Below are 15,520 nucleotides of genomic sequence, written 5' to 3'. Positions count from 1 at the left end.
TTTTTGTTAACTATTTGCCTCAATGGGGTAAAATCTGTGAAACAAGTGTCAAAATTAGGGCAAAATGTGGCAGCAAAATGTAGCAAAGAATGAAGGAGAGTCTAGCTCTGGTGCTTTTGAAAATGTTTAAAATCTTTGCATATGAATAAGAACTATTAAAGATTTTAAGCTAGTCTCTCGTCCATTCTCTGTTCAGTGGTGCTTCCTTTCCCTGCCAACTACATGTTCCACAAAATGTGGCAACCAGGCTGTCTGCCATGGACTTTAGAGAACATATATCACCAGTCCTGAACCAATTGCACTGGTTTCTGAGCCCAATTCATAGTGCTGTTTTTGATCTATCTATATAGTCCCAAAGCCAGGATATTTGGAATAGTCTGCCCATACTTTGCCATTTTCATCAGAACCTGTGTTGTATGCCCCCACCCCAACCCACAAGAGAACCTAGGCCTGTGTGTATACAAGACAGGACCTTTTCTGTAGTAGCACCCAGACTGTGGAAATCCCTCCCAAGGGAGGTCAGGTTGGCTCCATCCCTATTGGGTTTTAGGCAGGCAGTGAAAACTGTATTTTTGAGCCAGGCTTTTGGCTTTTAAAATTGTTGTGGCCTGTTTTAAAGATTGTTTTATTTTTGTTTTATTGGATTTTATTTAATTGTATATATTACTTTGGGAGATTCACATTAGAAAAAAGAAATGGATCTCTGCCAAAGAAGCAGGAAGCACTTAACAAGAATTGTTAACACTTAACAAGAAGTGTTAAGTGGCAACTATTGGCACTACATTGCTAAACATGTATTAGGTATTTGTCTAAATTTTCATTGTTTTAAAAACAGGGGGGAAACGTTGGAATGTTTCTGTTGCTTTTGTTGTTGCAGAGTCACTACTCAATAAAGAAAGCTGGAGCTGCGCTTGGCTTTGGAACTGAGAATGTGATTTTAATAAAGTGCAATGCAAGGTAAGATATTATATACACGTACATGATGAATTTGTTTCCCTGTGTTTATGTATAGCATAATGACCTACTAACAGGATCAGTTAACTTAATTGAACAGTGGCTGGTGTCCATTTCTATTTAGTCTTATTTATTAATTTATTTTTAAACTTTCTTGGATTTCGTGTTTCACTTCGATTACAGGGGCAAAATAATACCAGCTGATTTGGAAGCCAAAATTCTGGAAGCCAAACAAAAGGTAATCTTGCCGTTGTTTTTAAATCTGAACATACTAATGCAAATCCCATGTTGCCAGAGGGTCTAGTAGTCTGAGCATGATTGGATAAAAATATGTTTGCCTGTGACTGGAACAACTTTACACTTTTAAAATAAATGTCCTATAAATGAATTGAGAAAAGTGAAATAAAAAAGATGATCTTTCAAAAAACATCCTTTCAGTTCTTTTCTTAAGACTACCCCCACACGGAGTTTTTGTTGAAATAGTTATAGTGCTATGATGAAAGAATGATATTGTCCCTATTCAGAAGACACCTTAAACCACGGTTTTAACCACAGTGATTAAAACCGTAGTTTAAGGTGTCTTCTGAACAGGGCCATTACCTTTTATATGTTACCATTTATTTAGTGTGTATAATTAGGGCACAAGCCTATGTATGTTTAGACAGAAAAAAAGTCCTACAGCTCCCAGCATTCACCAGCCAGCATGGCTGGCTGGAGAATGGTGGATGTTGTAGGACTTTTTTCTGTCTAAACATGCATAGGGTTGCTCTCTTAATCTGTTTCCAGGGCACGGTTGCCTTAATATTATACTATTAACAATATATTAGGCATAATTAGATTATCTGTTTCATTGTGTGTCCTGGAGGAGGAACCAAGGATAGAAGATGTGGAAATTTTAAAAGATACACAACAGAAACTCATTAAAGAACATGCTATCAATTGTAATTTAAGTTATTTCAATTTTATTTTGAAAACATTTTCATCTCATGATCAACCTCATCCTCTGTTTTTCCTCCCAGGGATATGTCCCCCTTTATGTGACTGCAACTGCTGGCACAACTGTTTATGGAGCCTTTGATCCTATTCAGGAGATAGCAGACATTTGTGAAAAATATAACCTTTGGCTCCATGTGGATGTAAGTAACTAAGACCGCAATTCTAAATGCATTTACCTAGGAGTAAGTGCCACTGAACCCAGTGGGACTGATTTCTGAGTATGCATGCATAGGATTGTAGTGTAAACCAATTGTAGTGTAGACAATTGTTATCATTGTCAAAGGAAAATTAGGATCCTAGTAGCTCTGTTTGTTCATTCTTGTGTTGTTGAGATGTTGGAAGGAAGTGTCCACCTTTGGGGGAAAGTGTGAAATGAATGGAGTGCCTACTTTGAAATCCTACATGTTTTTCTCAAACATTCAGTGCCCAAACCATTGATAGGATTGACATGTAAGTCAGGGGTGGGCAACTAGTGGCCCTCCAGATGTTTTGACCCAAAACTCTCATCAGCCCTAGCCAGCATAGCCAACAGTGAGGGATCATGGGAGTTGTAGGCCAAACCATCTGGAGGGAGTTGTAGGCCAAACACAAGGTGATCACCCCTGCCATAGGTAGTTGTGGAGAATAGGATATTTGAAAGGTCCTGAACCTTTGTATTTTCCCCCCATCACTTTTCAGGCTGCCTGGGGAGGTGGATTACTAATGTCCAGAAAGCATCGTCATAAACTGAATGGAATAGAAAGGTACTGAACCCTTTTTATTTGTATCTTTATTTATTTAGTGATCTTTCCAGGTGTACATGACATTTCACAAATATCCTAGGAAGAAAGGCCACCCCACCCCTCTCAAGAATATTACCAAATTTGTAAAAAAACACTGACCAGGGGAAAAATGCAAGTGAGACGAAAATGTCAGATAAACATTCACATTAACTTCTGAACTTTCATGTGGAAGACAAGCAGTTGTAATGCAAATAAGCTTCCCAGCCAATATCGGGTTTTATCTTTGCATTACAAACCAGATTGAAACAAGAGGAGCTTTTAGCCTGCCCCAGAGACAAATTGGTCTGTATCTGTTAACTTTGTTTATTTCCAGCCAAGGTACACTCTTTCCTAACTTGGTAACCTCCAGATGTTTTGGGCTACAACTCCCATCATTTCCAGGCAGCATGGTCAGTGGTTAGGAATGATGAAAGTTGTATTTCAAAACATCTGGAAGACACTAGGTTGGGGAACACCTGTGGAAAATAATGCCATCATTGATGGGATCTACAGTATGTAGCCCATAGAGCAATGATTCTTCTGGAAGATACATTTAAGGCGCAATCCTATGTATGTTTAGAGAGAGAAAAGGCCTACTACTCCCAGCATGCCTGGCTGGGGCATGCTGGGAGTTGTGGGCCTTTTTTCTGCCTAAATATGCACAGGATTGTACCCTTAATTAATATCCTAAGTTTGATAGTTCTTTCACTTTCAGGATACCATGCTATGCAAATTTACTTGTGAGCAGGTGCCTTTGACCTGGGTAGGACTTACCTACTTTCTCAGGTATCCCAGTTGGAGTATCTCCTCGGTGAATATGTCTTCCATTGGCAATATGTAGTTTGTAGCTGTAAGTGAGGTATTTTTTTATGCTCTACTTGGCACTAAGTTCATGCACTATTAAGACCAATATGGTGATTACAGTCTATACTAAGTATATGACATGGGAAAAAACATCAATAGCCTTATTGTGCGGCAAACAATATTGTCTTGTGAAAAAACCAAGCTGCTGAAGGTGGGAACTTAGTCTTTCAGGATTAATTTTACTGTTTAAGAGACCATACTGATAAGCTGATAGTGTAATGAATGAAATTAATTACTGTCAGAGCCATGCTGATTAACTGATATGGTAGCTTAATTCCTGAAAGAGCCACTTTCTGGGAACAGCTCTAACAGCAGTGTGGCAATCTCAATTACTCCAAAGTGTTTGCTGGTGATTGGGATATTTTCCATTGGAAAATATCACAGGTTGTAAATATATGTTGGTTTTTGTTATTTGGGACATGCAGTCCCTGCATTCACACCAGGATGGTCTAGCAAAAGCTGCCTTCTAACAGAGATCATGATATGATTGGCATATTTTCCATTGGATTTTAATATATTACAGGTTGTAAAGCTGTATATATGTTGGTTTTTGTTACCTGGGACATGCAGTCCCCGCATTCCCATCAGGGTGATCTAGCAAGCTTCCCTCTAATAGAGTTCATGATGTGGTGCACAAGTTATTCAAAGGTAACAGCTTCTATGGGAAGGCCCCCAAAATGGTCCTTGTGTTCTGCAGTTTCATCACTTTAAACACATGAACATCATCTATTGACCTGGGCATGAAAAGTCCATAACAGTGGGGCTGTTTCCATATCACCACTATTGGCTCATCCTGAGAGCGTGCTCATGGTCTTTCCCGTATTGACAAAAGTGCTGGCAAGTGATCCCAAAGGGGGGGTCTGTGGATGTGGGTGCCATTCCCACTGTTTACAAATCAATGTAGTTAATTAATGTGAAAAAATTACCAGACCTACTGGGGCCCGCTATTGTCAATTACAGCTGCAGTTGCAGCCTTATTCAGGGTGAAAGGTAGGGCATAAGCTAAGCTCAGTTCAGTTCACACTGTGTGTGTCAGATGCCATTATTTTCAGCTGGTGGGCTTGCCCCCACAATTGGGTCACACTTTGATGGCAGCTTTTCCTTTGTTTGTTTTGTTTGTTTGTTTAGAATTGATAAGAGGAGAAAGATGGCAAGGGTGGGGGAGAGAGAAAGGAGGCGGAGGGATATTGGGGAAAGACAAACGTGAGAATAAATAAACATGAGTCCGATGTTGCAGGACGAGGCTAAAGGTAAGTTCTAGATCAGGAATGAAAATGACTGGTCTTTATGTAGCACATATACAGCCCCACAGTTTCTGCCTTGAAGTTATCAAATGTTATTATATTTGTTCATTTTGGATGACCAAAATATCCTATGTGAAATGCTTTGAACCAGCCTTCCCCAACCTGATGCCTTCCAGATGTATTGAACTACAACTCCCACCATTCCCACACAATATAGCTGGGGTGTGTGTGTGTGTGATGGGAGTTCTAACCAACTATTTGGAGGACACCCATTTAGCCAAGGTTGCTTTGAACACTCAAAAAATGCAATTTAAATGCTAGATTGTTTTCCCCATGATTATTTGCCTCATTGAAGGTCCTGTTTCAGATGGAAAAGGCAGTGTCAACTATTTTAGTAAATAAACGGATGGTATCTCCATCTCCCCAATCTCTGCCCCAATGTCTTCAAGAGTGGGAGACTGCTCTCCATGCTGACATTGATCATTTCCTGTTCCGTGAGCAGAGCAGCTAGGCTCTCAGAGCAAAACAAATTGCCCCTGCCTGTGTGAGGCACCTGATCCACTGGGTCAAGGAACATGACTTTATCCGCATGCCAGTCTTGGGGTTCCTGTTCAGAGAGAATAATGATCTGCTGAAAGATGTTAAGTAAGGTTTCATCTCTTACTCCCTTAGTTCTAAGCACATTCATTTCTTTTGCAGAGCCAACTCTGTCACATGGAATCCACACAAGATGATGGGAGTTTTGTTACAGTGTTCTGCTATTCTTCTCCGGGAAAAGGTTTGCTTGGATATTTAATTCCTTTTCTTTAAAGGGCATATCTTTCTCTACAAATGTATACCATATACACCAGTTGAACTGCTATGGCTTCTGTCAAGGAATCCAGGGAATTGTAGTTCTCTGAGAATTCTGGGAGAGAATTGTTCTGGGAGGAGTTATTCTATTCTTTCCAGCAGATATAACCCACTGTCATCATCTCCTGGGAAGTTACATCACTGTTTAAAACAAGTAGCCGCACTATTTGTTTGAGAGCCAGAGGAATATGTTATGTACTTGCAGGAAAGACTACACGTGTACCAGATGGGCCTTCCATTTTCTGCATCAGCAGGCCATTCAATGAGCAGTATTGCTTAAGTGAAAATGTAAAAAGAAACCTAGGAGTGCATGAAAATCAAGCTTATATTTCCTTGGGAATTATCACATAAAGGTGGAATAATGTGCTCCTATGTTTAATGCGTACAGCCCTATATTTCATCTGTTGCTAGGTGTCATATATTTAAAGAGATGTTTTTGCAACAGGGTATACTTCAAGGTTGCAACCAGATGTGTGCGGGCTATCTATTCCAACAAGACAAGCAATATGATATAACTTACGATACTGGAGATAAAGCGATACAGTGCGGCCGCCATGTGGACATATTCAAATTCTGGTTGATGTGGAAAGCCAAGGTATATAATGAAATGTCAGAAATGTGTAAAGCAATCCCATGCATGTTTACTCAGAAGTAAGACCCACTACATTCAATGGTAATTGAAGTGGAGTTAGGATTGTAGTTTTTAGCTCTTAGAATTTAAATACGTTGTTGGTCTTAAATGTTTATTTCTTCGGGGAAAAACATTTTTGAGAGAGCAGGGGAAGGAAGAAGTTCCTGGAGATATTTAGCAGAACCAAATTCACTTCCACCAGATTAGTTTTTTAATGGACTGGAACTCTGATTCTGCCAATATTTTGTGTACAATTGCTTAATACTATTCCCATAAATAATTGCATTTTAAACCAATGGTTAGTTTTTTCCTGTATATATGCGTGTATACGTTTGCAAGGCCAGTGTCAAAAGTTTTTCTCTCCTCTGTGTGTATTTTGATACATTTGAAGAGCATATTTACAGTTCCAGTTTTTAAGATACGTTTTCTATAACGCTATAAAATCTGATGAATTATTTAAATTAAGTTGTAGATTTGAGATAAAATATCTCCAAAGCATCTAAAAACAAATATGTACAAATCCAAAATGTCACAAATATTCTATACTTCAGTTTTAACCAGAATAACCTGGAAAACCCAAACCTTTTATACCGAAAGCAACCCAAAGCATTTATACCAAAAGCTGATCAGAGAGCACAAGAGAGCTGAATTTTAAAATGAATACACTTTTTCCTCCAAACAGGGCACAGTGGGATTCGAAAGTCAGATCAACAAATGTCTTGAATTATCAGAATACCTCTATAATAAAATTAAAAACAGAGAGGAATTTGAGATGGTTTTTGAAGGAGAGGTAAGCCACTTCCAATTAAACTGGGAATTTGTGGAATAAAAACGCACAATTCTTTACAAGCTTCCTGAAAAAAAGCCTTCTAAGTTTATTTTTTCAGTTCTGGCTAACTGGGCCAATGTTTACTTTTTGTTATTGTTTTTTTTAAAAATGGGGAGCAGGAGGAATAGCAGCAAAATGTGTTGAATTCTGGCAGAAATGGTATTGTACTTGTGTGTGAGCTCCATGTATTGATGTGGAATCCAAACCAACATGGAACTCATTCCATGAGCCCAAGAAGGCTCTAGACTTCCTTTTCCTGAACATCAGCAGCCCACCAGGGGAGTTTCAAAATCAGTTTGCGTTATGAGATGAGACTCAGCTATTAAAAAAGGAACATACAAAAAGAAATTAGAGAGAAATGTCCATTCAGATACGATTGGTCGCTACCGAATGGCCATATTCATAGGTCATTTCAGAATTACTGCAGGAACACATTACACTTGGAGTGATTGGTGGCTTAAACAGGGGATTTTAGACACCATCCCCAAATGGCCAAACCAAACAGCATTGCCTGTGCAAATGGCCATTGGGGTGCATTGAGTTGGGGTGAAGGTCTTCCACTCAAAGCTGTAGAGCACTGATTTTTTTTAAAAAAAAAAAAAATCCACTGGGCTTGTGCAAGGCTCTTGGGTGTTGGCCATTTGTTTATTTGCTCATTTTTTCTTCCTTTCACCTAAAAATACATTGGATGTGTGCGACAAGTTGAGCATGAGTGAATGATATTCTCAACAAAAAGCCAGGCTTCCCTAGGAAGAGAATGCTCATAAACAGATCAGCAACCCTAAAGTCAACTACTCTTAGTTGAAACTCCACACATCATTTTCTGTGCTGCAAAGGTTGCTACTTTTGTTAATTCTGCTGTTGTTTCCAGTGGTTTCACTACATAAACTCTGGGTGATTAGACACTGAGTATGCTCTAGTTCGTTATTTAACTTCACCTACTGATTCTCTGTCTGTTAACATGAGAGAATGCTTTGTTTGCAAATTGCAGGTTTTTGGCACTAGGGTGTTGGAAGGAGGGAGGGAGAGAGGGAACCCTTTTAGAACTAAATAGATGAAAATGGGCTGTTTGAAACCATATGCCAGGGTAGGCAACCTTTGGGGGCTATGGGCACATCTGGCAATTTGAGAAACTGTTGCAGGCACCACCACAAAATGGCTGTCATGGGAGGCATAGCAAAAGACAAGTAACCTGCTCAAAAGACTGAGTACAAGGCCGAGGTGGGGCCTGAGCCCCAACGTACTAAACAACTCCTCTGAACCCACCACTATATGTAGCTGGCTTCATATAGAACTGGAATCACAGCATTATAGACCATAATTATATTTATTAACAAGCAAAATGTCTAGTGAAGGCTGGGTGAAGGGTACTCATCCCATTGATGACCTAGAGCGCCTTGTTACTCTAGAGCTCATCCAAACATCCCTATTACTTCCATGCTCAGCTGCCCCCCACCCACCCAACATGAAGAGGATGGAGAACAGGAGTGGTTGTGGGAAGCACTTCTAAGTGTGTGGTGAGAAAAATAATGGGGTTTTCATGTCAGCCTTCCCCCCCCCTCCTTTTTTTATTTTTTTGCCTACAATTTTGATGGATTTTATGCTTGCTTTATGTTCTTATAGCCCGAACACACAAATGTTTGTTTCTGGTACATTCCACCAAGTCTTAGAGGGATGCCGGACTCTGAAGAAAGAAGAGAAAAACTACATAGGGTAATTAATTTTGTATATTTAAAATAATTAATGAGCCGCCTTTCAGGGCAAGTCCTCCCAAGGATACAATAAACACGAGACAATACAATAAAACCACATAATTAGTAAAATCAGCAGCGTTATAGAACATATAAAACAAATAAAAGTCAACAAGGAGATCATTAAAAGGCCTGGAGAAACAAAGACATCTTTAATACTAAAGACAGAATCCTCAAGGACAGATGCCCAATGGACAGAGAGCACCGTAAAAGTCTTTAAAACTCTGAAATAAGGGGCCAAATGAAGTCCTCAGTCCTGGGAGTTCCAATGTGCTGGCCTTGTACCTGCCAAACTAGTTGCTGTTACAGGCAGGCCAGACAGTAAGGCCTCTAAGGTCACTTTTAAATAAACATTGTTGATTTAAAAACCTGCAATTGTTTTTAGCTGTTTATATTGTTTTAATTTTTCTATGTTAAAATTTTTAGTCTATTTTTATTATGTTGTATTTTGTATTTTTATGAATTGTTGTAAATCACCCAGAGAGCTTCGGCTATGGGGCGGTATAGGAATGAAATAAATAATAATAAATAATATTTTTAAGGACCAAGTAGGCTCATATGGGTGTAGATGATCCTACCTGTTCCTGAACTAATAAGGGCTGTAAAGGTTAATAGCAAAACTAGGAATTGAGCTCAGAACTGAACAGGTGACAAGTGTAGGTGATGCAAAATTGGGTGTTACAAGTGGGACCATCAACAAAATATTTCAATGTGAAATGTTCTGCACTGCCCTTTCCTGATTTTTCATCCCTCCCTACAACAGTCAGACAGCATTTTGTGCTCATTTCTCATTGGGCTGTTTTGGGGTCCCTTCGCCTAGGATTTTTTCCCCTTACAGTGTGTTTGTACTTCTCTAAACTTTGGGGTTCCCCTAAGCCTTTTAATACCTCCTCCTTGTGCTTGGATGGTCTTGTTTTGGCCACATAAGGATAGGCTCTCAGGATATGAGTTTGCTATTAATATATATGATATGCTCAAGCTGCCTGGCTTGAAGGCCAAACTGTCTTCAAAGGCAGCCTCATGTAAACAGCATAGCAGTAGGGTAACCATATGGAAAGGAGGACAGGGCTCCTGTTGTATTGAAAAGGGAATTTCATCAGGTGTCATTTGTATGCATGCAGCCCCTAGAGAAATTCCCTCTTCATCACGACAGTTAAAGCTTCAGGAGCCCTGCCATCTCTCTTGCAGCTTAAATTCCTTAAATCCAACCTGGATTAGCTGATTTATAGGCGATATTGATTATCTCGGCCTGCAACTATACTTCTATAGGCCAGACCAGCAGCAGATACTGTGGGACCGTTAAAGGGCAGCAAATTGTCAATTATTTTGTTTATGGAGCTCGTGTGGCGCAGAGCGGTAAAGCAGCAGTTACTGCAGCTGAAACTCTCCCCACAGCCTGAGTTCGATCCCAGCGGAAGCTGGTTTCAGGCAGCCGGCTCGGGTCGACTCAGCCTTCCATCCTCCCGAGGTTGGTAAAATGAGTACCCAGCTAGCTGGGGGAAAGGTAATAACGGCCGGGGAAGGCAACGGCAAACCACCCCGCTATAAGGCCTGCCAAGAAAACGTCAGCGAAATCTGGCGTCCCTCCAAGAGTCAGTAATGACTCAGTGCTTGCACGAGAGGTTCCTTTCCTTTCCCTATACTTTTACAACTATAAAATGTTCTATTTGGATTTTCCACCATGTTGAAGGCTGCCTCTATTTATCATGTTATATATTCCATCATTCTAATTCATGCTGATTTCGGTCAGGAGAGGAACACAGTATGGTCGGATTTGCTTAATAGCAAACGTTTAAAGACATGGGCAATGATAGTGGTTTTATAGAAATTGTAGGACTGATTCTTGGCTAATATTGTATGTATGTATGTATGTATTAACAATATTTATATACCACTCCCCATTCCAAATTTCGGAGCGGTGTACAAGATAAAATAAAATAAAAACAGAATAAAACATCTTAAAACAGATTTTTTAATGATCCATTTGCAAGTACTGCATACATTTGCCATCCATGCAGTTTATGGTGACCTGTTTGCTCTTCTATGCTTTCTGTATGCTGTTTCTCTGTTATAGTTAGAAATTAGGACAAGTAGTGGCTACTCACTGAGAAAATGGTTTCTGAACATCTTTCCTTCTTTGTTTGAATCAAAAGGTGGCACCCAAAATCAAGGCCCTGATGATGGAATCAGGTACCACAATGGTTGGATATCAGCCTCAGGGTGATAAAGTCAACTTCTTTCGAATGGTTGTTTCAAATCCTGCAGCTACCAAGTCTGACATTGACTTCCTCATTGAAGAAATAGAAAGACTGGGGCAGGATCTGTAATGTGCTTGAATGACATGTTTTCTTCTCTAGAGCACTATTTTCCAGTACTGGCTTCTTCTTTTTTTAAGCCAGTTCTGTAGAACACATTTTAAGGTAATCCCTTTCTAAGTGTTTGTTTCTTCTGAGATACTCTCTTTAAAAACAATGACAAAAAACCCACAACCCCTGTAGATTACTGGAACATATGTGTGTATTCGTAGGTTATTTTACCAAAGGGGAAAATATATTATCTTGAAATGCATTGTTGACCCTATTTAAGCCTGGTAAGTCTAGTAAGCAAAAAGCTAATTGTATTAAGATAGCCAATAAATAACTCTGCAGAATATATATGTACAGTGTGTGTATATATATATATAATATATATATAAAAGTATAAATATATATATTATATAAATAAAATGGTAATATACCTAAGAGTAATTCACAGTATGTTTTCCAAAGCAGAGATTTTCTCAATCAAGGACTGCTCTTGTACAACCCCATTCACATCAACAGGACTTGGCCAGAGCATTGCTTGGTAGATTCTACATCAACACTCCCATCCTAGGCACAATACTTGGGAGTTTGTCCCATTGCTTTCAATAGAGCATACTTACAGGTAACGCTGGGGGCCATCCACCTTCCACTGCTCAGTGGAATTGCAATGGGCATGGCCAAGGCAAGAGTCAGCATGTTAGGTCCCACTGAAATAAATGACACTGAAGGGTGCTTAGTTTTGGCTGGATTGTGCCCAGTATGTCTGGGTTGTGTCCATATTTAGGATTGGGGTGCAAGGATGCTATTTTTTCCATTAAAAAGTAAATAACGTGATAACCAGGCTAAGATGTGTTATCCCAAGTGAAATTGGGGGAGGAACATTTTTAAAGTTACAGAATTTTAGGAACTAAGGACAATGTTTAACATTATTTAAACTTTATTGTTGGTGCTTCTCTGATAAGGAAACAAATCCTAAAGAGAACCACCTAGTTGTTGTATGTATGTCCCCTTTAGTTGTCATATCAGGGGGATAGTAGTAGCTGAGTTGTGGTAATAGATTATATTGTTGTATTTTTTAGAATTTGATTTGTGTAGATTGTGTACATTATTGTTAAATGGGACGGGAGAGGAATTAAATGGGGCAGGGGGAGGAATCAAATGTATTAGTTTTCCAGCAAGATAACTGTTCAGTTCTAGGTATATGAACTGTTTGCTTCTTTATATGCAAAGATTTACCATGCTAAAGAGTTGTCTTGTATTTTCTTCCATTTGTAATGTATCCTATTTATATAATTATCAAAGTCCTAAATAATGTTTATCGGTATTTTAGTGCATTTGTGAGCCAAAGAAAAGGTTAAAAATTAGTTGACACGTTTATATAATAGTGCCCTTAAAACAATAACTTAACAGATAATGTTACTGTCCATAAGGAATCCTAACATTGTATATAGATTTTAGCGTAAGGAAATACTTTCATTTTAATAGAAATGTCACCTTTACTAATTGTACTGTAGTCTGGCTGTACGTTCAGTGTTCTGGATGCTTTTTTAGTGAATGAATGCTTAAACAAGGCCCCTGCATTCTCATGGCCAAATTCTGCAGTTAGTTTAGCTAAATTCTGAGGCAAGATATGCAAAGGACATTAATGGTTCTGTGAAAGTACTATCAGGCCTTATGAATGTCTGTCAGAAGGGCAAACTCCCTGTCCTTTGGAGTTAATAAGAGAGAAGAAAAAACTGCCACAGAATGTTTTGAGGACAGCTTCCTGGCCACAATAATTTTGCGTTGTGTAATTATCAGATTTTATTAGCACTCACTATTACAAATCCTTGGCTAGTCATACTACTAGAAACCAAGTCACAGGAATGGACTCTTGACAGAATGACTCGGGTCAAGCGACATCAGCTGTCTTCGCAGCTATGCTGCGATGGCTGATAGCTTCAATTAATGCTTCATTTTTTCAAATATATAATAAACCTTAAAGACTGCAGCACTGCACAGAGTTACTCACAACAGGTCCTGTTGAAATGATTGGAAAGTATATAAAGCAATAGGAGTTGTGCACAGGTAACTTCATGCAGGATTTACGGCCTGGATTTTAAGAATACAATGGAAAACGTGAGCAATATTTTGATGAATGTTTGTTAGGATCTGTGTACTTTTTTACCATTTTTGTTCCAGGAATTTTCCAGTGAGTATCATTTAAAAGTCCACATTATTTTAGAGAGTCGGATACGGTCACCATCCTTGCTATTCGCTTTATGGTCTCTCATATCCTTGGCTTTCTCTTCTGTGTTCAAGTGATCAGCACTTCTGAATTGTGATGTGTCTAGACTATCTAAATTGTGTTAAATGTCCATATGGTATTTTGATATCATATGGATGGAACAATTGAGAAGCCATTCAGAAGAGTCTAACATCTGCTATCTTTAATTAATTTCCAAATATAGAAGGTTTCAGTATGAAATAAAAACAAAAATAAGCCACATCTGTATTTTTATAGGCTTATTGTGACATGGGCCCTCTTCTCCTTTTTCTAGTTAGGAAAGTTGTTTTTTTCTTTTTTCTTTTTGGCATTTGCATGTGGTTCTCCCTCCCTCTCCGAGGGTCCCAAACAACTTCTCCTAGTGAAAGTTTCTTCCTGTTTAATTTTTCCAAGGCTGTGGAGTAACGGTTGTTGTCTCTTCCTGCTCTATGACCCTCTTCTCACTTTCTAACTGCAACATACCGGAGGTGATCTGTCTTACCTAACCCAGAATCTTGGTGCTCACTTTGCAACGATGAAGTAACGCTATTTCTTTGCTTCAGAAGAATTGTTCCATTTTATGCAATTCATACGCAGGATAGCAATTTGGCTAGGTCATACCTTTCGTTACAATCGACTACAGCTCTGGTGATGTTCAGGCATTTCATCTGCCTAAACATACCTTGACGTGTAGCTATGAGTGAGCCAAGTGCAAGCCAGATGTTAACCATCCCTGTCATTAGTATCGCTTGCTTTATTTGACGCTTGGAATTTGTGCCACAAGCCTTGGAGGTGCCAAGACTGAATCCCTGCCACTGATCCCAACAGAGCATCCCTGTTGACTTCTCCTTCTTAAGTCGATTGAAATAGAGGAGAATCTCACCTTAATTTTTAGTTTTCCCAAGCTGCCAGAAAAGCATTATTGTGCCAGTCAAATGACTGGTCAATATTGCCAATCAACTAATCATTTGATCGCCTATTATTTGACCAGTGACAAATATCCCATATGCCACAGTGTGGATGCTGGCATACCTTTTTAATCTCATTATGGGGTCACTTTTTTTTTTTTTTAAACTAAGGACAGTAGTGATGCCTGTTTGCTCCCTAGCATTCAAGGGCAAACTTCCCCCACTGGCTATCTGCTACAACTACAGGGATATCTGAACAGGAAGATTAGCAGTCATCAGAGGCAAAAGCCACAACTTAGTGGGAAAAGTATTAGATTAAGACCAAGAAGACCCAGATTCAAATCTTCACTCATTTATGACGCTCGTTGGGTGATGTTGGACCCATCACACACTCTCAGCCTAACCTACCTCACAGGGTTGTTGTGAGGCAAAGCCAGAGGAGGGGACTATGTATGCTACCCTGAGCTCCTTGGGGAAAGGGTGAAATAAAAATGTAATAAATAAAATAAATACATTTTTTAAAAGTTAATGTCATTGCTTCACAATTAACAACTATCTAATCTTGTTTGGTTTTTTAAAAAAAATTAGCATAAGCTTCAACCTTGCTTATTTTCTTTATTGCTCCATAACATCAATGCTTTAAAAAACACATGACTGTTATTTGATATTTGATAATTGGCCAATGTGGTTTTGAGCAGACAAATGACAAGTGTGAATTTGTGCTAATGTGAATTTGTACAAATTCGGGGAATTGGGTGGGGGGAATCTCATTCCATCAATGAGTGGGCAGTGGAACAAAAGGCACCTGAGATGGTCTGCGAAATGCAGACAGAACAGATCTTACAAAACCGTACATCCCTATGGTTCCTCCCTACTCCAGAGTCTCCCCTCTCAGAAATGGTCAACAGAGGCTTGGAGAGGATTCACGGGATAGACTGCTCCCATGCAGCCCAGGTCTTTTTATGTTACCTTTGTGACCTGAGAAGGAACAATGCTGCAGCAGCACTCAACAACAGAACCATAACTGTGCTACAGTGGGGATAAGTTCTGGGCCAGCATGAGAGGACAAATTGACATTATTGCCAGAACTTCTCCTCCGGATCTGTCTCCATAAACTGGTCCATTGGAGCAGATCAGCACTGCACACTTGTCCACAAAAGTTACTCACTCACAAAAATATTT

General features: G+C 39.3%; 1 protein-coding gene across 3 annotated transcripts in view; it reads left to right on the top strand.

Annotated features, from left to right (window-relative positions):
• The window catches only part of GAD1 (glutamate decarboxylase 1), a 69,451-nt gene extending 55,713 nt beyond the window's left edge, over window positions 1-13,738 (top strand). For all 3 annotated transcript variants that reach the window (XM_063116405.1, XM_063116404.1, XM_063116403.1), the window contains exons 9-17: window positions 878-957; window positions 1,138-1,192; window positions 1,974-2,090; window positions 2,629-2,693; window positions 5,519-5,597; window positions 6,117-6,266; window positions 6,985-7,092; window positions 8,755-8,844; window positions 11,036-13,738. In XM_063116405.1, the coding sequence (XP_062972475.1) occupies window positions 878-957; window positions 1,138-1,192; window positions 1,974-2,090; window positions 2,629-2,693; window positions 5,519-5,597; window positions 6,117-6,266; window positions 6,985-7,092; window positions 8,755-8,844; window positions 11,036-11,209 (918 nt within the window). In that variant the 3' untranslated portion in view covers window positions 11,210-13,738. The remainder of the gene's footprint in view (window positions 1-877; window positions 958-1,137; window positions 1,193-1,973; window positions 2,091-2,628; window positions 2,694-5,518; window positions 5,598-6,116; window positions 6,267-6,984; window positions 7,093-8,754; window positions 8,845-11,035) is intronic.
• Window positions 13,739-15,520: the final 1,782 nt, after the last annotated feature.

The sequence above is a fragment of the Elgaria multicarinata genome, chromosome 2 (genome assembly GCF_023053635.1).
Source record: "Elgaria multicarinata webbii isolate HBS135686 ecotype San Diego chromosome 2, rElgMul1.1.pri, whole genome shotgun sequence".
Classification (NCBI taxonomy): Eukaryota; Metazoa; Chordata; class Lepidosauria; order Squamata; family Anguidae; genus Elgaria; species Elgaria multicarinata.
This window is presented reverse-complemented; position numbering and strand designations above follow the sequence as displayed.